The sequence below is a fragment of the Eleutherodactylus coqui genome, chromosome 7, assembly GCF_035609145.1.
Source record: "Eleutherodactylus coqui strain aEleCoq1 chromosome 7, aEleCoq1.hap1, whole genome shotgun sequence".
Lineage (NCBI taxonomy): Eukaryota > Metazoa > Chordata > Amphibia > Anura > Eleutherodactylidae > Eleutherodactylus > Eleutherodactylus coqui.
The window spans coordinates 157189612-157212991 of record NC_089843.1 but is presented as its reverse complement, the minus strand read 5'-3'; the positions used below and the strand labels follow the sequence as shown (position 1 = coordinate 157212991).

At 47.6% G+C, this 23380-nt stretch overlaps 1 protein-coding gene across 2 annotated transcripts in view; it reads left to right on the top strand.

The window, feature by feature from the left end:
* Nucleotides 1-23380, top strand: part of LOC136573611 (bifunctional heparan sulfate N-deacetylase/N-sulfotransferase 4-like) — a 387126-nt gene that overhangs the window by 75841 nt on the left and 287905 nt on the right. For both annotated transcript variants that reach the window (XM_066574883.1, XM_066574884.1), the window contains exon 2: nt 15044-15131. In XM_066574883.1, the coding sequence (XP_066430980.1) occupies nt 15044-15131 (88 nt within the window). The remainder of the gene's footprint in view (nt 1-15043; nt 15132-23380) is intronic.

The following is a 23380-nucleotide window of genomic DNA, read 5'->3' as shown; positions in this document are numbered from 1 at the left end:
TCCTATGTTACGTCTAGTGGCGGTGTTGTGCTTCAGCTAACAGTGCCGCTAGGGACAGTCAAGCACTGCTAAGCGACGTTTATATCAAGTTTATATAATGAATAGTGCTTACCAGTTTGACTGTTGCCATGCCCCCAAAACCGGGAAGATGAAGCCATGGCAAACAGTTTAAGCCAAATCCTTGGCTCGACAGCGTAGAGCTGATAATCGCAAGTGAATCCGTGTCTCCAGTAGGTCAACATCACGCCATATGTATATAGCATTTTCAAGAGTCACCAAGAAACAAAACTTAAAAGTCAAAATATACCCCGATTCACTTCAACGGGTGCTCTCAGATGGAAGTTGGTACACTGAAAATGTAGGTTATCCTGAAGTCCTTGCCAATTAAATTAATTAGTTCTTTAAACATTTACAACCATTTTTCCAAACATTATGTTTGCGTAGTGAATAGAGATGAGCGAATGTACTCGTCCGAGCTTGATACTCGTTCGAGTATTAGCGTGTTCGAGATGCTCGTTACTCGTAACGAGTACCACGCGATGTTCGAGTTACTTTCACTTTCATTTCTGAGACGTTAACGCGCTTTTCTGGCCAATTGAAAGACAGGGAAGGCTTCAAGAACCCCAACGGTCCTTCTTAGGGCCACATCTAACCGTGTGCAGTAGTGTGGAGGCTGCTTTTAGCAGTGTTGCACATTTTTTTTTTTTTTGGTATATCGGCCGTGCAGAGCATTGCGCCCTGCAGTAATACTCCAGGGATAGAATTGTGTAGGCAGGGCCAGAAGACATATATTATAGATTGAATATACGCAGTGGTCCTTTAGAAAAAAATATTTGAAAAAAATCTATTTGGCCTGCCTGTCACTCTGCTCAGTGTTCTGGGTCCGTGTCTGCTGGGGGTAGTATTTCTCCAAATAAATACGCAGCCAGCTAAGTGTTACAGCAGGCTTGCGCCAAATTATTTCCTGGCTCTGAAATCACCGGTCTGTTGCAGTTAATAACAGTGCAACACTGCAGTTCCGTGACACACACATCAGGGACAGAATTGTGTAGGCAGGGCCAGAAGACATATATTATAGATTGAATATACGCAGTGGTCCTTTAGAAAAAAATATTTGGAAAAAATCTATTTGGCCTGCCTGTCACTCTGCTCAGTGTTCTGGGTCCGTGTCTGCTGGGGGTAGTATTTCTCCAAATAAATACGCAGCCAGCTAAGTGTTACAGCAGGCGTGCGCCAAATTATTTCCTGGGGTTCCGTAAACGAAGTCAGCCTCCAACCACAGGCCAATAAGCGGCACATTTAATTACAGCGTTCTGTTTCTGCACTACTGCTAATACACCATGCTGAGGAGTAGGGGTAGGCCTATAGGACGTGGACGCGGGCGAGGACGTGGAGGCCCAAGTGAGGGTGTGGGCACAGGCCGAGCCAGTGCGGTGGCCAGGGGTAGAGGCAGGGCCAGACCGAATAATCCACCAACTGGTTCCCAAAGCACCCCCTCGCGCCATGCCACCCTGCAGAGGTCAAGGTGCTCTACGGTGTGGCAGTTTTTCACAGAGACGCCTGACGACCGACGAACAGTGGTGTGCAACCTTTGTCGCGCCAAGATCAGCTGGGGAGGCACCACCACCAGCATGCGCAGGCATATGATGGCCAAGCACCCCACAAGGTGGGACGATGCCCGTTCACCGCCTCCGGTTTGCACCACTGCCTCTCCCCCTGTGCCCCAACCTGCCACTGAGATCCAACCCCCCTCTGAGGACACAGGCAATACCGTCTCCTGGCCTACACCCACACCCTCACCTCCGCTGTCCTCGGCCCCATCCAGCAACGTCTCTCAGCGTAGTGTCCAGACGTCGCTAGCGCCACAGTTTGAGCGCAAGCGCAAGTACGACGCCACGCACCCGCACGCTCAAGCATTAAACGTGCACATTGCAAAATTGATCAGCCTAGAGATGCTGCCGTATAGGCTTGTGGAAACGGAGGCTTTCAAAAGCATGATGGCGGCGGCGGCCCCGCGCTACTCAGTTCCCAGTCGCCACTACTTTTCCCGATGTGCCGTCCCAGGCCTGCACGACCACGTCTCCCGCAACATTGTACGCGCCCTCACCAACGCGGTTACTGCCAAGGTCCACTAAACAACAGACACGTGGACAAGCACAGGCGGGCAGGGCCACTATATCTCCCTGACGGCACATTGGGTGAATTTAGTGGAGGCTGGGACAGAGTCAGAGCCTGGGACCGCTCACGTCCTACCCACCCCCCGAATTGCGTGCCCCAGCTCAGTGGTGGTATCTGCGGGGGTGTATGCTTCCTCCACTAAACCACCCTCCTCCTCCTACGCAACCTCTGTCTTGCAATCAAGATGTGTCAGCAGCAGCAGCACGTCGCCAGCAGTCGGTGTCACGCGGCGTGGCAGCACAGCGGTGGGCAAGCATCAGCAGGCCGTGCTGAAACTACTCAGCTTAGGAGAGAAGAGCCACACGGCCCACGAACTGCTGCAGGGTCTGACAGAGCAGACCGACCGCTGGCTTGCGCCGCTGAGCCTCCAACCGGGCATGGTCGTGTGTGACAACGGCCGTAACCTGGTGGCGGCTCTGCAGCTCGGCAGCCTCACGCACGTGCCATGCCTGGCCCATGTCTTTAATTTGGTGGTTCAGCGCTTTCTGAAAAGCTACCCCCACTTGTCATACCTGCTCGGAAAGGTGCGCCAGCTCTGCGCACATTTCCGCAAATCCCACACGCACGCTGCCACCCTGCGGACCCTGCAACATCGGCTAAATCTGCCAGTGCACCGACTGCTGTGCGACGTACCCACACAGTGGAACTCTACGCTCCACATGTTGGCCAGACTCTATGAGCAGCGTAGAGCTATAGTGGAATACCAACTCCAACTTGCGCGGCGCAGTGGGAGTCAGCCTCCTCAATTATTTACAGAAGAGTAGGCCTAGTTGGCAGCCATCTGCCAGGTCCTTGGAAAATTTGAGGAGTCTACCCATATGGTGAGCGGGGATGCTGCAATCATTAGCGTCACCATTCCTCTGCTATGCCTCTTGAGAAGTTCCCTGCAAAGCATAAAGGCAGACGGTTTGCACTCGGAAACAGAGCCGGGGGAAAACAGTATGTCGCTGGATAGTCAGAGCAACCTCATGTCTATATCTCAGCGCGTTGAGGAGGAGGGGGAGGAGCATGAGGAGGAGGGGGAAGAGACAGCTTGGCCCACTGCTGAGGGGACAGATGCTGCTTGCCTGTCATCCTTTCAGCGTGTATGGCCAGAGGAGGAGGAGGAGAAGGAGGGGGAGGAGCATGAGGAGGAGGGGTAAGAGACAGCTTGGCCCACTGCTGAGGGTACAGATGCAGCTTGCCTGTCATCCTTTCAGCGTGTATGGCCAGAGGAGGAGGAGGAGGAGGAGGAGGATCCTGAAAGTGATCTTCCGAGTGAGGACAGCCATGTGTTGCGTACAGGTACCCTGGCACACATGGCTGACTTCATGTTAGGATGCCTTTCTCGTGACCCTCGCGTTACACGCATTCTGGCCACTACGGATTACTGGGTGTACACACTGCTCGATCCACGGTATAAGGAGAGCCTTTGCACTCTCATTCCCGAAGAGGAAAGGGGTTCGAGAATGATGCTATACCACAGGGCGCTGGTGGACAAACTGATGGTAAACTTCCCATCCGACAGCGCTAGTGGCCGAAGGCGCATTTCCGCGGCCCAGGTAGCAGGGGAGACGCAGAGATCAGGCAGCATGTACAGCGCAGGCAGGGGGACACTCTCTAAGGCCTTTGACAGCTTTATGGCTCCCCAGCAAGACTGTGTCACCGGTCCCCAGTCAAGGCTGAGTTGACGGGAGCACTGTAAAAGGATGGTGAGGGAGTACGTAGCTGATTGCAGCACCGTCCTCGGTGACGCCTCTGCCCCCTACAACTACTGGGTGTTGAAGCTGGACACGTGGCCTGGACTCGCGCTGTATGCCCTGGAGGTGCTTGCTTGTCCTGCGGCTAGCGTCTTGTCAGAGAGTGTGTTTAGTGTGGCTGGGGGAATCATCACGGATAAGCGTACCCACCTGTCAACCGACAGTGCCGACAGGCTTACACTCATCAAGATGAACAAAGCCTGGATTTCCCCAGACTTCTCTTCTCCACCAGCGGACAGCAGCGATAACTAAGCAATATGTAGGCTGCACCCGCGGATGGAAGCATCGTTCTCTATCACCATCCAAAACTGGGACCTTTTTGCTTCATCAATCTGTGTATAATATTCATCCTCCTCCTCCTGCTCCTCCTCCTGAAACCTCACATAATCACGCCGAACGTGCAATTTTTCTTAGGCCCACAAGGCTCAGTCATATAATTTTTCTAAACAATTTTTATACGTTTCAATGCTCATTAAAGCGTTGAAACTTTCACCTCAACCAATTTTTATTTTAACTGGGCTGCCTCCAGGCCTAGTTACCAATTAAGCCACATTAACCAAAGCCATTAATGGGTTTCACCTGCCCTCTCGGTTGGGCATGGGCAATTTTTCTCAGGTACATTAGTACTGTTGGTACACCAATTTTTGTGGGCCCTCGCCTACAGTGTAATCCAATAAATTTTTGGCCCACCTGCATTACAGCTGACATAACATCAGCTGTGATGGGAACTGCAATGGGATATATTTATGTACCGCCGGTGGGTTCCAGGGAGCCATCCATGCTGTCGGTCCACAGGGAGTTGTAAATGCATCTGTTTCCACTTCTAAAGAACCCCAGTCTGACTGGGGCATGCAGTGTGGGCCGAAGCCCACCTGCATTAAACATGACATTACTACCTCAGCTGTGTTGGGCAATGCAATGGGATATATTTATGTACCGCCGGTGGCTTCCTGGCACCCACCCATGCTGTGGGTCCACAGGGAGTTGTAAATGCATCTGTTTCCACTTCTAAAGAACCCCAGTCTGACTGGGGCATGCAGTGTGGGCCGAAGCCCACCTGCATTAAACATGACAATACTACCTCAGCTGTGATGGGCAATGCAATGGGATATTTTTATGTACCGCCGGTGGGTTCCAGGGAGCCACCCATGCTCTGGGTCCACAGGGAGTTGTAAATGCATCTGTTTCCACTTCTAAAGAACCCCAGTCTGACTGGGGCATGCAGTGTGGTCCGAAGCCCACCTGCATTAAACATGACATTACTACCTCAGCTGTGTTGGGCAATGCAATGGGATATATTTATGTACCGCCGGTGGGTTCCAGGGAGCCACCCATGCTGTCGGTGCACACGGAATTCCCATTGCGGAGTTGTACCTGCCTGTGACTATATATAAAAAAACGCGGTCTGACTGGGGCATGCAGACACCTTGACAGAATGAATAGTGTGTGGCACATAGGTTCCCCATTGCTATGCCCACGTGTGCAGCTCCAGATGGAGGTGGCACAGGATTGGATTTCTCATTGCTTCTGTACAGCATTGTGGGCTATTGCCCCGCCCCTTTTAAAGAGGGTCGCTGCCTAGCCGTGCCAACCCTCTGCAGTGTATGCCTGCTTTTCCTGTGGCAGACGCACTTATAAATAGACATGAGGGTGGCGTGGCATGAGGGCAGCTGAAGGCTGGTCAGGGACAGTTTGGTGTGCGCTGTGGACACTGGGTCGTTTTGGGGGGGGGGGGTTTGGCAGCATGTTACCCAGGAGAAGTGGCAGCGGAGTGTCATGCAGGCAGTGATTGTGCTTTGTTGGAGGTAGTGTGGTGCTTAGCTAAGGTATGCATTGCTAATGAGGGCTTTACAGAAGTAAAAATTGTTGGGGGGGGGGGCCCACTCTTGCCGCTATTGTGGCTTAATAGTGTGACCTGAGAACTTGAGATGCAGCCCAACATGTAGCCCCTCGCCTGCCCTATCCGTTTCTGTGTTGTTCCCATCACTTTCTTGAATTGCCCCGATTTTCACAAATGAAAACCTTAGCGAGCATCGGCGATATACAAAAATGCTCGAGTCGCCCATTGACTTCAATGGGGTTCGTTACTCGAAACGAACCCTCGAGCATCGCGAAAAATTTGTCTCGAGTAACGAGCACCCGAGCATTTTGGTGCTCGCTCATCTCTAGTAGTGAACATTGGGTCAGTTTAGTTAGTGTAAATTCTGCTAGTTTTGTGATCTGGTTTTAAGGACAATTGCACAAAAATGGGGACTGCTGGCACATAAATTGTCTCAAATTTGTGATCCCATAATTTACTGTAGTGTCCTAGACTATGTGTATTTAGTTAAGCATTTCTGAACAGCAATATAGATAGACAAATTCATGGTCAATGGGCCCTTGGCCGTCTAGACATTTACAGCACAAGCATATATTGCATCCCCAGAATGTGACATGACCAACAGGGTTTTCCCCCATTATGTCTGAAACATATGGGGTTAACAATAGAGCTCAGAGAAAGAGCATTCCTTCTAGGGCATAAAAAGCAGAAGAGCCGTCTTTCTGAATTGGACAACTAGAAAGCACTTCCATAGTGAGGGAAATTTAAGCCAGGGATGCCTGCTGTCCAATTCAGAATGATGAAAGATGTCCAGCAGGCATATTTTATATAAATGGTAACAATACAAGTTCTTGGGTTTTGCAAAGTAATTTAATGTATTTTCTTTAAGGTAACAAAAATTACAGAAAAAGGTTTAATCACAATATTTTTGTGTTTCTCTGAATGTCTGTATAAGCATGTTATAACTGTGTGCATTCTGTATAGGTAGATGCATACCTGTGTGTGCACAGCAGTTATGGATGTATGTGTTCCATAGTCGGACATTTTTAGAAATAATTTTCTGGGAAAATGCACAGTTTTATGCATTTCAAAATATTTTTTTTCCCCGTACTTCAGTCCTCCTAGCCATGTGCTTAGCATGCATGTACCCTATAGAGCCTCAGGATGGTAATGTAGCATGTGCCTAAGAACTGAGTGACAAAACTGTACATGGTTTTACTGTAAATTGCAGTATTTCTGTGATACGGTTTTCATACCGTATGCTTACTAGAGGAAGTGAGTTTTTTTCATTGTGTCAGACTTTATAAGCAAAGTAATTTTGAGTCTATTATTCTACAGAAGGAAGACTTACAATCTGACAGCATTACAAAGGTTATTATAATTATCCCAATTCATTCCACAGCCATTGCAATAAGCCCAGGTGGAAAGGCCACTGTGAAGTAGATAATAGATAGATAGTAGGTGGCCGGTATTCACGGAGGACATAGAAAATCTGTAGAAAAGTCTAGTCTAAAAGGGGTTGTGGTCTTTTCAAAGTCTTTTAAGTATTTCAGCATGATTATTATATACTTGTATCCTCAAATTTGAAAAATGAAAAAATATAAACTTATGTTATTTCTAAGTTAGCTCTAGTGATTTCATAAGACTTGACAATTGACAGCACTTTAAATATTTTGGCAGAGCTCCCATTACAGATTGAAAGGCAAAAAAAAGAAAAACATCTCTCAGAAGCAAGTGACAAGCAAAATGCAAAAATTCGTAGGAATATTTGCAATATGTATCACAGTTACAACATTATATGATAAGAAAAAATAACTTTGTAAAGTAAATGACCTACAATTTACCTATACCATGTAGGAAAGATGTATACTATTGCAAAAATAGCTATTTTCTCCATTGCTTTAATGTCCTAAAGACATACCTAGTCTTGGAAAATATAAGATACAAATATTTTTGAGTGGACATATGTCATATACTCTAGCAATATACTCTGCATGGCTCATTCTGCATCAAATAGTTGAGAATCGTCCTTTAATTTATTTTAGCTTTATCCTTATGGCATGATTTCATGCATTAGAGAGGCTTTAAAAATATAACACTAGTGTAAAAAGAAGAGTATGGTATTGAACCTAATAAAACAAATTGCATGTCTTTGAATGTTATTCGTTTAGCCTAATATGTTGAATTAATAATGATATTTCCTGAAGAAAAGTGAAGCTTTTTTCACACTTGTGTTACAGTTTCTGTTCATAACTAAACTATGAATCAGTGCTGGCTTCATCAAGCGACAGATATCACTGACACCTGATAGACCCTATTGACCTATAAGGAGGTTTGCCGAGTTGCTTTATGGCTGTGGTTCTTTAAACAGAAAAAAATAGCATAGGAGTGATATTCTTCTCCTCAAATCTAATGGGACTACCAATGGATTCTCTGAACAAAACTTTTCTCTGCAACGTGAACATAGGCCAGCTCTCAAATATTAAATACTATTTGTTTACTATATACAAGCATAACGTCATCTAAAGCCTCGTATGGGTACAACGTGTTCAGGCAGCAGAAATGCAGTCCTAAGCTCTTGCTAATAACCCGAAGGTTGTGAGTTCCATCCCCCCATGTTAGCTGGTTCAAGGTTGACTCAGCCTTCCTGTTACCATGCAGCGGTTGCTGGTCCTCCTGGGGTGGCAGTGTGTGGGGTCCCACGGTCAGGGCGCTTCCCCCCGGCTTGTTGTCCGGCTGCCGGGGGTGCGGGTGCCTGGGCGGTATGGTGCTGGTGGTGCGTGGCACCGTGTGCGCGCGCACTTGTTTAGTGCAGCTGCCATGCACAAGCTCCTTTTTATTATGTTCAGTTGGGAGTTGGCTGTCTCCCTCTCTCCGCCCCTGGGCGGAGGCTTTTGTTTAAAGGTTGGTCAGAGACTTGCAATCACTGCCAGTTATTGGTTTCCCTCAGTGTGCTTGCTAGTCTGCCTCTGTTGGTCTCCTGTCATCTTTTCTGCTATTGTCTGCCAGGTTTTTCCATCTGCCTCAGTCCTGATTTGTATTGTTTGTGTTGGTTATTTACATCTGCCTTTTCTGTCGGTATTCTACCATTTCCATCCAGGTATGCCAGTGTCCCTTTTCCTTCCTTAGTTAGAGTAGGGACCGCCGCCCAGTTGCCCGCCTGGGGTTAGCCAGGAGTGGAGGTAAGTAGGCATAGACAGGGGTTGTGGGTGAGATCTAGGGCACCTGGGCTGGCATATCAAGGGTAGTATACCGTAACATAATAACCGGGCCTTAAAATTGCTCTACAATGGAGGCCATGAGTACCCTCGCAAGTCAGTTGCAGGATTTAGTGGTCGTGATCCAAGACCTGTCTGGTCGTATGGTGGCCCAGGAGCAGCGGAAGTTAGTGCATGTTTCTACCACCCCTTCAATTCCCAAGCCCAAGTGTCCTCTTCCTGAGGTATTTTCAGGGTAGAGGAGCAAGTTTTTTGTTTTTCAGCAGGCATGTAGATTGTATTTTCGGATGTGGCCCCGTTCCTCTGGGTCAGAATCCCAGAAAGTTGGATTGCTTATGCCCTTACTTCGGGGTTCCCCCCAGACATGGGCCTACTCCTTACCAGAGAGTTCGGCTTGCCTGCAGTGAGTTGATTTTTTTTTTTTCAGGAACTTGGAGGTATTTTCGATGAGCCAGACTGTGCGGGGTTGGCGGTATCTCATCTCATGTCTCTCTGTCAGGGGCAGCAGTGGGTAGAGGACTATTGTTCTAAATTTAGAATGTATGCAAGTTAAACCTCTTGAAACGACAGCGCCCTTAAAGATGTGTTCTTGTTGGGTCTTTCTGACGCTGACAAGGAACTACTCATTTCTTATCCCACTACTGTGACACTCAATGATGTGATGGAATTGGCGGTCAAAGCTGACAGGAGGCTAAGATCTAGAAAAGAGGAACGTCAGGCCCGTAAGGCTAGGAAATCCGGCAGACCCACTCCCCCTTTTCCCATGCCAACTTCTGGTGTCGAGCCTATGGAAGTGGATCAGCTAAGTCCCGAGGAACAGCTACGATTCCGGATGACTCATCACCTCTGCCTCTATTGTGGGAAAGCCGGACATCGTGCAGCGACCTGTATTCAGAAGCATCTACAACATCAGTCTGAACCGGCGGAAAACTTCAGATCCTAGGCGATCTTTGGGAGGATCGCCTAGGATGAAAGGCACTCCCTAAGTTGTTGGTGCCTTGTCAGATTGGCTTCTGGAAGTTCACTCGGTCCGGTCAAGCTTTTATTGATGCTGCCACCAATTTGATTAGTTTAAGTTTTGTCAGACCTCTGAATTCTCGGCGCTAAAAATTCCCATACACTTCACTAGTATTGATTCTACCCCTCTGTCTGCAGGGGTTGTACAATGGAGGACTCCCATGTTACAGTTCACTGTGGGCGTTCTCCATTCTGAGAATCTGTTGTTCTTGGTAATGGAAAGGATGTCCGTTGATGTGGTACTTAGTATGCCCTGGTTGGCACTGCACAATCCCCGATTTAATTGGTCCACTCAGGAATTGACACATTGGGGGTTCTCCTTTCATAGTCACTTAGCTACTATATCCATGTGTTCAGCAGATACCATACTTATTCCTGAGTATTTGTCCAATTTCTGTGATGTATTTTCCAAGAAGCTGTCTGAGACTTTGCCTCCCCATAGGGAGTGGGACTGTAGTATTGATTTGATCCCCGGCAGTCCCATCCCTAAGGGAGCCATTTTCAATTTGGCTGGGCGTGAGCATGAAGCCCTTAAGTCCTATATCTCAGAGTCTCTGGCCAAACGACATATTCTTTGTAGAGAAGAAGGATGGGACATTGAGGCCTTGTGTGGTATATCGGGCTTTAAATAAAATTACAGTGAAGAACCAGTGCTCCTTGCCCCTGATTCCTGATTTATTGAATCAGGTGGTAGGAGTCCACTGGTTTTCCAAATTGGACTTAAGGGGGGCTTACAATTTAATTCGCATCCGAAAGGGAGATGAGTGGAAGACCACGTTCAACACCTCGTTCAGACATTTTGAATGTCTAGTCATGCCCTTCCTGGGGGTACTTTTGGTCATATATATCAATGACATTCTGGTGTACTCCCCAGACTAAGACTCACATATGCGGCACCTGAGGGTGATTCTGACCCGTTTGCGTGAGCACCAACTTTTTGTCAAGTTCGAGAAATGCATTTTTGGTACTAAACAAGTGTCTTTCATTGGTTATGTGATATCACCCATGGAGATTCAAATGGAGTCTGATAAAGTGGCAGCAATCTCCCAATGGGTCAGACCAAATAACCTGAAAGCTCTCCAGCGGTTTTTAGGTTTCGCTAATTTCTACCGTAGATTCATTAAGAATTATTCTGTTATTGCTCAATCCCTGACCGATCTTATCAAGAAGGGTGCCGACTTGGTAACATGGTCGCCTGAGGTCCTAGAGGCTTTTAGTCGTCTCAAAAGGGCGTTTACTGCTGCCCCATGCTAGTACAGCCTGACGCGCAACAACCATTCTTCATTGAGGGCGATGCGTCTGAGGTGGGGGCTGTATTGTCTCAGGAAGTCAGAGGGAGACTTGGGTATAGTCCATGTGCGTTCTTCTCATGGAAGTTCAGTTCGGCAGAAAGTAACTATAAAGTGGGTAATCGTGAGTTATTGGTGAATAAGTGGTCTCTAGAAGAGAGGCGTCACCATCTTGAGGGGGTAAGGCATCACATTACCGTGTATGCTAATCATAAAAACTTCAGACTCATGGCTCGTCAGGCCAGGTGGTCATTGTTTTTCGCCAGGTTTAACCTTGTCGTTATATATATTCCAGTGGGGAAGAACATGAAGGCAGACGTCCTCTGACAGAGCTTTGGTTTGTCGAAAAGTGAGACAGTGGCTCCCGAGAATATCTTGGCACCTGGGGTGGTGGTGGCAGCTGTAGAATCTGATCTCGTTCCTCATCTACAAAATTGTCAGCAGGACGCTCCCTCGGGGGTGTCGGAGGGCAGCTGGTTTATGCCAGAGACCTTGCGTCTCAGAGTCATTGAAGAGTCTCACTCATCTGCTCTCGCAGGCTATCCGGGGGCTCAGGGGTCTCTGGATCTTTGTACTAAACACTACTGGTAGCCAGGCATGTCTCGGGAGATCCACAACTTTGTTAAGGGATGCTCTGTCTGTGCACGCGGTAAAAGTCGTCGGTGTGAGAGGCCTCTGAGATCATTACCGGGGCCTTTTCGTCCGTGATCTCTCTCTTTCTGCCCCCCCCCCCCCCCCTGCTCATCTCTACTTGTAATCTTTATTATTCAGTATGGTTTTCTAATGTGTCTGTAAAAAATGTTGGCTGTCCATGATTTTTGGATGAGTTGTACGCAAACATGAAAAAACAGGTCTTAATCCTGAGTCGCACGTAGAGGTTTCTTAGGTCTCGCAAAAGAAATGAGAGGTTGCTATGATCTATGTATACTCGAAAAGTGCACATACTTTAATCACATCATAAACTTTGTTGTTTTTAATGCACCCACAGGAAATGTCAGTTATGATAATGTCTAGTAGATTAGGAAGTGAATGGGTTCAAAATCAGTACCAAGTGCAGTTATAACACGTTAAACCCTCGGATTCAAAGCCGGAACTCACTGCCTGATGTCCTTATATTTTAATTGGCTATTCTGCTCTTGGTTTAGCTATTCCATTTATTGATGTTATCCATCTAACTTGCAGAAATGACATGACAACCATATTGTGCTGACAGAATTTAAGGAACCATGACAAGGTGTTCCAAATAATATAAGAATAGTAAGTCATATTGGGGACATTTGTAATTATTTTTGCGTATGAGCAAGTGCATTTGAAGGCTAGGCCTCAACACATACTATTATAGTATGACAGCTTAAATTAAAACTATTTTCTCTTTAATTTATTAGTAGCATTTTTTAAATGATTTGTGTGTTATTCTTTGATTTTTGTGTTTTTGTTTTTTTTCGGCTGTGTCAATGAACATAGTGGTAGGCCCCAGATGTCATGATTGGTGGTGAGTTACACAGTGATTGGCCTATAACAGGATGAGAATGCACAATCATTCATGAGCCATGTACCACATGTGAACCTGTGGCACAGACAATATAAGCGTAATACTTCCCCTTTAAGGCAGTAGTGTGGGCATATGACCTCAGCTAGTGTCAGTGCCTCTGTGAAAAGGGTGCAGAGGGAGACCTTTAGCCTGGTGTGCTAGTGGAGAGTAAGCTGTAATTAGAACTTTCTGAGCATATGCTCTGTACTGTGTGCCTTTCCCTCAGAAGAAAGTGATAAAACCAAAGTATGAGATTTTGTGCTGCAGTGGGGACTAAAGAGGCTGCAATGTAGACCTGGCACCATATTGAGGTATAAAGGATGCTTAACTGAATTTATTTGGCCACCAGAAAGGCAACAGAGAAAAAGCTGTATACTTCTGCATCAGGGAAATTTTAAAACTGTTATTTGGTACATAACTGAGGAGATACCAACATTGCCTTATTGGCTATGCAGGGGGTTTGTAAGTGAATGGCTATTGCAATTTTATAAGAGACTGTGTCTCTCAACTGCATGTGAGAAGTTGGCTCATCTACTTAATTTATGTATACACTGAGGAGGCTAGACTGTCTGTGCTGTGCCACAATTTAGGTTAAAGGGGTTTTCCCATGGAAAACTATTGTTTCTACTTCCATCCAACTAAAAATGTTTTTGTATTTACACTTATTAAAAAATGTACCTATCGCTAGATATTCCAAGACTAATGCTAGAATAGCACAACCTGCTGTTTCTGTTCAAGAGCCTTTGTGTTTCCGTTTCACCTCAGTAAATGTTGATGGTCACACCTACATTGGTTTTGCTTCGTGACATTAACGCTTTCTCACTCTTATCACTTGCTCAGCATCTCTTCTGACAACAGAGAAAAGGCAGGAACTTCAGAAGTAGCCATTCACTGCTAGTGTTGTGCGATCTGAAACAGTCAAACCCTATTTTGGGTCGAACTTTCCAAAGAGTTTGATTCAACACAAGCCTGAACCTTAGATGATTTGGCTCAGCCGCACCAGCAAAAATTCTTCTTTTCCTTCTTCTTTCTTCTTCTTTTTCTTATTTCTTTTTTCTACTTCCTTTTTTTCTTCTATTTCTTTATTAATGTTGCCCTAAAAACAGCTCAAAAGTGCTTTGATACACTCCTAGATGACCCAAATGTATTATGCAGGGGTTGTCTGATTCTTAGACAGTGTTATGCACCAGCTTTACTGGTATTGGGAAAGTTCCACATCAGTTCAAACTAATTTGGACTGAACCAGAATTTGGAGGACCTACTGAATTGAATTTTTAGAGCAATTGCTCATGACTACACACCACACCAGAGATCCTTCTACATACCCAGTGGAGAGGAGAGATAAGCAAGAATGAGCATAAGTGACCTCCTTGGAGCAATTACACAGGTGGACACAGAACAGAGACAATAGTTAGCACTATTCTAACATTATTTCTAGAATATCTAAGAGTGTAAACATTTTTTAAATAGGTGTAAATACAAAGAACTTTTTATAAGTGTTGGCTGGATTTAACTATAAACAATATTTTTGTGGCACGATCCCTTTAATTTATTGCTGCAAAGGAAGTGGCAGCTGTACCATTTCATAACATCAACTCCTTTGCAGGCCACTATACTGTTCATTCCACCCTGCCAACTTGCCATGATCTTAAAGAGTATGTTTACAAAATTAGAAGGATGTACCTCTTTAAAATGATTATTACTAGAGCTGAGCGAGCATACTCGCTAAGGGCAATTACTCGATCGAGCATTGCCCTTAGCGAGTACCTGCCCGCTCGGAAGAAAAGGTTTGGCTGCCGGTGGCGGGCAGGGAGAGCGGGGAGGAACGGAGGGGAGATCTCTCTCTCTCCCTCTCCCCCCCCCCCCCCTCCGCTCCCCCCTCCTCACTGCCGCAACCTACCTCTCATCTGCGCTGGCAGCCGAACCTTTTCTTCCGAGCGGTCAGGTACTCGTTAAGGACAATGTTCGATCGAGCAATTGTCCTTAGCGAGTATGCTCGCTCATCTCTAATTATTACTTCTGAACTACAGAAACTAAACATATATTGGATAAAATAGAAAAATTTTACCTTATACCATCATGGTATCCAAAGAGCATGATTACAATTGTTCAAATATACATTTTGCATTTTATAATGACTTTTTAAAATACTTTTTAAACATGGTTTTTAGTGATTTGTGAAAATACACAATCATACTTGAGTTGTTATACAGTTCATTTTTTACAATCTGTATTCTTTTGTTTTCTCCTAGGCGCTACTAGACACGCAAAAATTACTGCGCACTCAGGTTGCAAATTTCACCTTCAATCTTGGATTTTCAGGGAAGTTTTTTCACACAGGTAAGTACATTGTGAATAACCAACCCATTTTGAGAGTTACGAATAAATTTTGTTTTTGTAATGCAGAATTTTATTGACAGATGATACGCAGCCAAAATGTGTAAAAGAAGTTAGGTTTATGAGAGTGACCATACTATTGGCAAACACTATTTTAAAATTTCTCATTAACTATAATTTGTTTATTAACGGTAAAGAGACCGTATTTTAATCATATGCATAGTGTAATAAAATACAAAATGTGAAAAAGAACAAAATATTAGTTGAATATATTTATTCTTGAATCTACCTATTTGGATCTTAAATAGGAGCAATGATATGCTACAGTAAATGTAATTACTGAGGTAGTAATTAGAGATGAGCGAGTATACTCGCTAAGGCACTACTCGCTCGAGTTATGTGCCTTAGCCGAGTATCTCCCCGCTCGTCCCTAAAGATTCGAGGGCCAGCGCGGGGCGGGGAGCTGCGGGGGAGAGCTGGGAGGAACGGAGGGGAGATCTCTCTCTCCCTCTCTCCCGCCCGCTCTCCCCCGCTCCCCGCCGCAACTCACCTGTCAGCTGCAGCGGCCCCGAATCTTTAGGGACGAGCAGGGAGCTACTCGGCTAAGGCACATTACTCGAGCGAGCAGTGCCTTAGCGAGTATACTCGCTCATCCCTAGTAGTAATGTTAGAATCTCCAAATCAAAGTACTGTATATGACTATATTTTGAATTGGGATCTGTATAAATTCATTTTTGTTATGATTCCACTTGTGTCCACTGGCCAAGAACAAGAACAAGAGGAGCAGAAGATTCTGAGCTCTCATAAAAGAAATAGAGCTTGGCATACCTAGCATAATATGATAATTAGAATTAATTAATACATTTATCAAATAAAAATTATTACTAAAGCTGCATTAAAAGATCTTTCTTCAGATACAACAAAAATACTGAAAATTAGCACTTAAGAGATAGTTTAGGGTTCTCCTTCAAGAAATAATACAAAAAACCATAACAGTTGAACAAATTATTTTACTTTATTCACAGACAGTGGTTACAGTTCTCATACAAGGCACAGCGAGCTCGGTGGTTGCATTTCAGTACAAGTGGTGCCATTACCCTTGTTGCTGTTTTTTTTCAACCCTGGTGTTATAGAATATGCATGTACAAGAGGCTGCTGATAAGTCTTTGGCTTTACCCAGAAAGAAACAAGATAGGAAGATGAAACTTCACATTTATTCCACATACTCTCCACTGATGTCAACACACTTCTTACATCGGTATTCCAAGTTCTGTAAGCCTTGCAAAAAGAAGGATTTTGGTTGTGCCTCAAACCAGTCATCCGTAGCAGCCATGGCATCAGAAATGGTGTGAAATTTGGTACCCTTGAGGTGTTTCTTCAGGTTTGGAAACAGATGATAGTCGGAGGGAGCTAGATCTGGTGAATAAGGTGGGTGGTCAACCAGCTGGAAGCCTAGCTCCACCAGCTTTGATGTGGTCGCTTGTGCAGTGTGAGCGGAGGCGTTGTCTTGCAGGAACAAGATTCCTTCAGACAGCTTGCCGCGCATTTTGGCCTTCAGAGCTGCCTTCAATTGGTCGAATAGTTCAATGTAATACCTTGCATTGATGGTGGAACCATTTTGAATGTAGTCCACTAACAGCACGCCCTCCTTATCCCAGAACACAGACGCCATAACCTTAGTAGCTGATTTTTGCACCCTGAACTTCTTTGGGCGAGGAGAACCCCTGTGCCTCCACTCTTTTGACTGCTCCTTGGTTTCAGGGTCATACAAATAAATCCAGGTCTCACCTATAGTGACCAGTCGATCCAGTAAGTTCTTATCAGTCCCAAAATGCTGACAAATGGACCGAAGTTTTCACTCGCATGCTTTTCTGATCTGTTGTCAAACATTTGGGGACCCACTTTGCAGATAGCTTCTTCATGTTCAAATGTTCATGGATAATGACACAAACACATTTTCGAGAAATCCCCATGATGTCTGCTATTTCTTTAGCTGAAATTCACCAATTCTCCAGTATGAGGTTGTGCACAGCATCGACGATCTCCAGAACAACAACCTCTCTCGGTCATCCAGGGCGTTCCTCATCATTGGTGCTGAAGTGGCCCATTTTAAATTTGGCAACCCAGTTCTTAACTGTAGAATATGAAGGATATTGATCCCCCTATGTCTGCGACATATCACCATGAATATCTTTCCTTGCAGAAACAAGAATTTTATCACTCCTCTGCTCTCATTTGATGTGAATATCACTTTAGAGTCCGCCATTTTGTTTTCCAGCGTGCCTAGATCACTGTTGCCATAAGCTACAAACACAAAATTTTGAAAACATGTATTAGACACATAAGGCTTTCATGTGATGTAATATTCGTTACCATACAAACAAAAAAAGAACACAAAGCTAAACACTTATAAGCACCCCTTCCTATTCTAAAACAGAACTAAAAAACAGTGGTAGAAACTATTGTGTTCTAACTTCAAGCAGATCAGTATTCACAAAGATATCAGATCATTGTTGCTTTCGTACTGATTTCTGGAACTTTACGTGGTAAACTGACAGATCACAGTATAACTTTTGTCAGTACAACTTTTTGTCCATTAAAGGAGCATGGTTGCCACACCTAGACCTACTTCACTAAGAGCTCTCCTTCAGCCAACCCCTCCTACAACTCCTATTTAGTTGACTACACCACAGAACTGAACTGCCCTGGACACATCACAGGCCTCAGGGCAGCCAATCTTTTGATAAACACTGGTGACCAGTCCCTCCCAGGGAAAAGTCCCACACCAGCCCCTAGTGCCTTCGATAGCCTCTCTTAGGATCAAGACTTTCTACAACCTGATCCACAATGCCTTCCCTTTGGGCTTTCAAAGTTCTGTGCAAACACCCTAGAGCTGACAACATTCTCTGCCCCATATAGCGTTAACTGTATTTCTACACAGAAGTCCTTACATTGCCCATTCCCACTGCTGAGAGCAAACTCAGCTTACTACTGTAAAGTAGCAACAATTACTTTTGCCAGTTCACCATCTGTACTCTGGTGATGTTCTCTAGGCCTAGCTAGGCAACACCACATTATATGCTCCAATGCAGGCATCCAGTGGCAACAACAAATATCACAGTACAAGTTCTTATACATGGGACTGCTAATCATCAGTAAATAGTGTAGTCAACCTAACTATGTAATTTTTCTGAACAACTTATCCAAAAATGAGACAGTCAACATTGGAAAACCATCATAAAGATTATAAGTAGAGATGAGCGAACGTACTCGTCCGAGCTTGATGCTCATTCGAGTATTAGGGTGTTTGAGATGCTCGTTACTCGAGACGAGTACCACGCGATGTTCGAGTTACTTTCACTTTCATCTCTGAGACATTAGCGCGCTTTTCTGGCCAATCAAAAGACAGGGAAGGCATTACAACTTCCTCCTGTGATGTTCCAGCCCTATACCACCCCCCTGCAGTGAGTGGCTGGGGAGATCAGGTGTCACCCGAGTATTTAAATCTGCCCCGCCCGCGGCTCGCCACAGATGCATTCTGACAGAGATCAGGGAAAGTGCTGGTGATGCTGCTGCTGCTATAGGGAGAGCGTTAGGTGTTATTTTAGGCTTGAAGAACCCCAACGGTCCTTCTTAGGGCCACATCTGACCGTGTGCAGTACTGTTAAGGCTGCTGTGAGCAGTGTTGCAAATTTTTATTTTTTTTATATCGGGCGTGCAGACCATTGCGTCCTCAGTCTGCAGTCATTTTACTGAGTGTAGGGGCAGTACTGGTGAGGCAGGGACAGTGGTACAGGGAAAGAGTTATACTGGCTATATAGGCAGTGGGCTTTTTCAAAAAAATTGGAAAAAAAAATCTTTGGGCTGCCTGTGACCGTGTTCAGTGGGAAAGGTGAAAGAGATATACTGTCTATATAGGCAGTGGGATTTTTCAAACAAATTTGGGAAAAATGCTATCTTTGGGCTGCCTGCGACCGTCTCGAGTATACTGCGTCTCTGCTGGGGGTAGTAGTCCTAATTAAAACGCAGCTAAGTGTTACAGCAGGCTTGCGCAAAATTCTTTCCTGGCTCTGCGTTGCCCGTTACATCACCCCCGGCATCCCGTCCAGAGGGAAACAGTATACATATATACGCTGCCTATAGCATCTGTCTGCTGTCTCAGCTCAGTCTTTAAAAAAATAGAAGCAAAATACTTAAGGCCTACTAGTGGCCTTTGGACACTTGACTGCTTCTGCGCTGTGAATTGCACTAGCTCAGTCATACGCACCTACGTCTCACTACAGGCTTGTGCAAAATTCTTTCCTGGCTCTACTGTGCGTTCCGTAAGAGAAGTCAGCCTCCAACCACAGGCCAATAAGCGGCACATTTAATTACAGCGTTCTGTTTCTGGTAATACACCATGCTGAGGGGTAGGGCTAGGCCTAGAGGACGTGGACGCAGGCGAGGACGCGGAGGCCCAAGTCAGGGTGTGGGCACAGGCCGAGCTCCTGATCTAGGTGTATCGCAGCCGACTGCTGCGGGATTAGGAGAGAGGCACGTTTCTGGCGTCCCCAGATTAATCTCACAATTAATGGGTCCACGAGGTAGACCTTTATTAGAAAATGAGCAGTGTGAGCAGGTCCTGTCGTGGATGGCAGAAAGTGCATCCAGCAATCTATCGACCACCCAGAGTTCTACACCGTCCACTGCTGCAACTCTGAATCCTTTGGCTGCTGCTCCTCCTTCCTCCCAGCCTCCTCACTCCATTACAATGACACATTCTGAGGAGCAGGCAGACTCCCAGGAACTGTTCTTGGGCCCCTGCCCAGAATGGGTAGCAATGGTTCCTATCCCACTGGAGGAGTTTGTCGTGACCGATGCCCAACCTTTGGAAAGTTCCCGGGGTCCGGGGGATGAGGCTGGGGACTTCCGGCAACTGTCTCAAGAGCTTTCAGTGGGTGAGGAGGACGACAACGATGAGACACAGTTGTCTATCACTCAGGTAGTAGTAATTGCAGTAAGTCCGAGGGAGGAGTGCACAGAGGATTCGGAGGAAGAGCAGCAGGACGATTAGGTGACTGACCCCACCTGGTTTACTAAGCCTACTGAGGACAGGTCTTCAGAGGGGGAGGCAAGTGCAGCAGCAGGGCAGGTTGGAAGAGGCAGTGCGGTGGCCAGGGGTAGAGGCAGGGCCAGACCGAATAATCCACCAACTGTTTCCCAAAGCACCCCCTCACGCCATGCCACCCTGCAGAGGCCGAGGTGCTCAAAGGTGTGGCAGGTTTTCACTGAGAGTGCAGACGACCGACGAACAGTGGTGTGCAACCTTTGTCGCGCCAAGATCAGCCGGGGAGCCACCACCACCAGCCTCACTACCACCAGCATGCGCAGGCATATGATGGCCAAGCACCCCACAAGGTGGGACGAAGGCCATTCACCGCCTCCGGTTTGCACCACTGCCTCTCCCCCTGTGCCCCAACCTGCCACTGAGATCCAAGCCCCCTCTCAGGACACAGACACGACCGTCTCCCGGCCTGCACCCACACCCTCACCTCCGCTGTCCTCGGCCCCATCCAGCAATGTCTCTCAGCGCACCGTCCAGCCGTCGCTAGCGCAAGTGTTTGAGCGAAAGCGCAAGTACGCAGCCACGCACCCGCACGCTCAAGCGTTAAACGTGCACATAGCCAAATTGATCAGCCTGGAGATGCTGCCGTATAGGGTTGTGGAAACGGAGGCTTTCAAAAACATGATGGCGACAGCGGCCCCGCGCTATTCGGTTCCCAGTCGCCACTACTTTTCCCGATGTGCCGTCCCAGCCCTGCACGACCACGTCTCCCGCAACATTGTACGCGCCCTCACCAATGCGGTTACTGGCAAGGTCCACTTAACAACGGACACGTGGACAAGCACAGGCGGGCAGGGCCACTATATCTCCCTGACGGCAGATTGGGTGAATTTAGTGGAGGCTGGGACAGAGTCAGAGCCTGGGACCGCTCACGTCCTACCCACCCCCAGAATTGCGGGCCCCAGCTCGGTGCTGGTATCTGCGGCGGTGTATGCTTCCTCCACTAAACCACCCTCCTCCTCCTACGCAACCTCTGTCTCGCAATCAAGATGTGTCAGCAGCAGCACATCGCCAGCAGTCGGTGTCCAGCAGCGTGGCAGCACAGCGGTGGCCAAGCGTCAGCAGGCCGTGCTGAAACTACTCAGCTTAGGAGAGAAGAGGCACACGGCCCACGAACTGCTGCAGGGTCTGATAGAGAAGACTGACCGCTGGCTTTCACCGCTGAGCCTCCAACCGGGCATGGTCGTGTGTGACAACGGCCGTAACCTGGTGGCGGCTCTGCAGCTCGGCAGCCTCACGCACGTGCCATGCCTGGCCCACGTCTTTAATTTGGTGGTTCAGCGCTGTCTGAAAAGACCTGCTCGGAAAGGTGCGCCGGCTCAGCGCACATTTCCGCAAGTCCAACACGGACGCTGCCAACCTGCGCACCCTGCAACATCGGTTTAATCTGCCAGTGCACCGACTGCTGTGCGACGTGCCCACACGGTGGAACTCTACGCTCCACATGTTGGCCAGGCTCTGTGAGCAGCGTAGAGCTATAGTGGAATACCAACTCCAACATGGGCGGCGTAGTGGGAGTCAGCCTCCTCAATTATTTACAGAAGAGTGGGCCTGGTTGGCAGACATCTGCCAGGTCCTTGGAAACTTTGAGGAGTCTACCCAGATGGTGAGCGGCGATGCTGCAATCATTAGCGTCACCATTCCTCTGCTATGCCTCTTGAGAAGTTCCCTGCAAAGCATAAAGGCAGACGCTTTGCGCTCGGAAACGGAGGCGGGGGGAGACAGTATGTCGCTGGATAGTCAAAGCACCCTCCTGTCTATATCTCAGCACGTTGAGGAGGCGGAGGAGGAGGTGGAGGAGCATGAGGAGGAGGGGGAAGAGACAGCTTGGCCCACTGCTGAGGGTACCCATGCTGCTTGCCTGTCATCCTTTCAGCGTGTATGGCCTGAGGAGGAGGAGGAGGATCCTGAAAGTGAGGACAGCCATGTGTTGCGTACAGGTACCCTGGCACACATGGCTGACTTCATGTTAGGATGCCTTTCTCACGACCCTCGCGTTACACGCATTCTGGCCGCTACGGATTACTGGGTGTACACACTGCTCGTGTCAGAACCTGCAACTCTCGGGGCCGCCGTGCCCGCACCACCGGTCCTGCCACCCGGGCTACAGGAGTGCGGCGGAGGGGAGCCCCGGTTCTTGTGATCTCCCCGGGCCGCTGTAAGACTGGTCGCCGCCGGGTTGCTAGGGAGGCAGCTGGTGCTTCTAGTCACTTGACTACCAGGCTGGCTTCCCTAGTAACGGTCTGTGCTGCAAGACTGGGGGCGTGCCCCCAGCACCTCCCTGATTAGCCCTGCTGCTGTCAGGCTCCCCGCCCCAATCAGCTTCTGGGGCGGGAGCACTGACAGCATTTAAATATGTGTGTTTTCCTGTCAGGCCTTGCCAGTGTTAGTTTGGTTCTCCAGCTGCACCCGCGTTTATCCTGACTGCTCTTGTGACCTCGGCTTTTCTGACACCTGCTTTGGACTTGACTACGTTTTTGCCTGACCCCTCCGTACTGCGTACCCTCTCGTTGCCAACCCGGATTGTCTGACCATTCTACCGTTGTTTTGTCTCAGTGTCTGTTTGTCTTCCCGTGTCCCGCTTCCCTAGTGAGGGTAGGGACCGTCGCCCAGTTGTCGCCCTGGGGGTTAGCCCAGGGGGGCAAGTAGGCAGGGACAGGGGTTGCGGGATATCTCAGGGACCCCCATATCCCGGACACTGTCCTGACAGTAACACTGGCCGAACGAAGGTCAGACCCTTGCATCCGCCCGGCAACTTTGAGCCCCTCGATGGAGGCCGTGGCGGCGTTAGCGGACCAGGTCCAGGTCCTTACGACCCTTGCCCAGGACCTAACAGCCCGCTTGCAGCCACAGGAACAAGTGGCAGCTGCAGGTCCCATGCAGCCCTCGTCCGCTCCAGGAACAATGTCAGAACCTCGAGCCACGCTTCCGGATTGCTTCTCCGGAGAGAGAGATCAGTTTTTTGCATTTAGAGAGAGCTGCAAGCTCTACTTTGATCTCCGCCCCCACTCCTCTGGTACTGAATACCAGAAAGTGGGAATCGTAATTACCCGCCTGAGGGGAGAGCCCCAAAATTGGGCTTTCTCGTTACCGGCTGGCTCTCCCACCCGACTATCCCTTGACGCCTTTTTTTCCGCCTTGGGTCAGA